This window comes from Aethalodelphis obliquidens, unplaced genomic scaffold, assembly GCF_003676395.1.
Source record: "Aethalodelphis obliquidens isolate GAN/ISIS:26980383/991018 unplaced genomic scaffold, ASM367639v1 scaffold58, whole genome shotgun sequence".
Taxonomy (NCBI): Eukaryota; Metazoa; Chordata; class Mammalia; order Artiodactyla; family Delphinidae; genus Aethalodelphis; species Aethalodelphis obliquidens.
Genome location: NW_020838002.1, coordinates 6,764,271 through 6,766,079, shown reverse-complemented (window position 1 = coordinate 6,766,079; position 1,809 = coordinate 6,764,271). Strand labels below are relative to the sequence as shown.

Genomic DNA, 1,809 nt, shown 5'->3' with positions numbered 1-1,809 from the left:
TGGTACGCGGGCCTCTCACTGTTGTGGCCTCTCCCGTTGCGGAGCACAGGCTCCGGACGCGCAGTCTCAGCGGCCATGGCTCACGGGCCCAGCCGCTCCGCGGCACGTGGGATCCTCCCGGACCGGGTCACGAACCCGCGTCCCCTGCATCGGCAGGCGGACTCTCAACCACTGCGCCACCAGGGAAGCCCAAGTGAAGTAAATTAGACAGGTATCATCTGCTATCCCTTGTATGTGGAATCTAAAAAAAATGATACAAATGAACTTATTTACAAAACAGTAATAGGCTCACAGACACAGAAAACAAACTTATGGTTACCAAAGGGGATGGTGTGGAGGGGGGAGATAAATTAGGAGTTTGGGATTGACACATGCACACTATTATATATAAAATAGGTAAACGACAAGGACCTACTGTACAGCCCAAGGAACCGTACTCAATATCCTATAATAACCTATAATGGAAAAGAATTTGAAAAAATATATATATGTATCATTGAATCACTTTGCTGTACACCTGAAACTAACATAACATTGTAAATTAACTATACTTTAATTCGAAAAGAAATTAGTTTTGTTGTTGTTTAGCATTTTAGAGCTAGAAGTGAGATTACACATCATCTCTTACAATGTCCTTGCTTCACTGGTGAGGTACTGAAGCCCAGAGACCCTTCTGAGACCATCCAGGCCCCTTGCTGTGTGGGAGACCACCCGGCCTGGCCTTGCTCTGGCCAGTTTACTTTGGTGTGTCCCTCAGGACAAGGAATGATTGAACTCTGGTTCTGGAAGGGCAATGAATTGATGGGAATCCACATCTCAGGGTGCACAGCTAAATAGTTCTTGAGTAGATGAGCAGATGAAGCTCAGGATAACCAAGCAAGGAGGCTACCATATGCAAATGAGTGGATTGTGGCTTTCCTCCTGATTGGCTGGAGAGGCCCTGATGTCACAATATGTGGGGTTTCTCCACTCCAAAGGATTGTGTCTCTGGCCCAAAAAAAATTCACTCACCTGGCTGGTCCCTAGCTCCCTCTCTTTGTCCAAACGGAGGCGACACTATGGAACCCCTCTATCAGGCTGGGTCCATTCTCATGAAGGTGAACACCTTACAGGGGAAGAAGATGGTGGAGAGTGGTCTCCAGTCTGGAGACTTCTCGCTCCCCCAGTCGTGGCCCTCCTGCATCCTGCCGCCAGCTGACCTGGAGATCCTGCAGCAGAAGGTGGCCGGGGTGCAACGGGAGCTGGAGGACTTCAGGAAGGAGGCACTGAGGGCCATCCATTGCCTGGAAGACGCCTTCTGCAAGATGAACGGGGCCCTGGCGCAGCAGGAGGGGCAGGCAGCCCACGTGAGGCAGCGGCTGAGGGAAGAGGAGGACCGGGGCATCACGCGGAACAAGGTCCTCACCTTCCTGCTGCCCCGCGGGAAGCAGCTCCGGGAGCACTGCAGGCGGCTGGAGCGCCTGCTGCTGGGCCGGAGCTGCGCGGCACTGGGCATCCCCGGGAAGATCCAGGCCAACTGAGGCCCCTCCGGTAGAAGCCACATTCCTCACCGAGCAGCCGAGTAGAAGATTCTTTTCGATAGAAGGACAAACCCTGAGTTTTGATAGATTTGCTCCCCTTCCCCATTTCCACTGCTTTCCTTCTACCTAAATAACACCTTGCTGAGAGGCGAAAAGACCCAGTACGTTCTTTCGGTGAAGCTCCGTTCACCCAGCATCGCCCAAGAAGGAAGCGCTCCAACACTAAGTCTTTGAATGACACCTGTGACTTTCACCTTTAACCCTTTTCCTGTTTGTAATGGTACGACTG

At 51.8% G+C, this 1,809-nt stretch overlaps 1 protein-coding gene across 1 annotated transcript; it reads left to right on the top strand.

Annotated features, from left to right (window-relative positions):
* The first annotated feature begins 1,058 nt into the window (after positions 1-1,058).
* Positions 1,059-1,520, top strand: CCDC182 (coiled-coil domain containing 182). The gene has a single exon (XM_027087090.1). The coding sequence runs from the start codon at positions 1,059-1,061 to the stop codon at positions 1,518-1,520; it is 462 nt and encodes a 153-aa protein (XP_026942891.1).
* The last annotated feature ends 289 nt before the right edge of the window (positions 1,521-1,809 follow it).

Excerpts from the sequence above, each read along its gene's own strand:
- CCDC182 (XM_027087090.1), top strand. The coding sequence starts at position 1,059 with ATGGAACCCCTCTATCAGGCTGGGTCCATTCTCATGAAGGTGAACACC.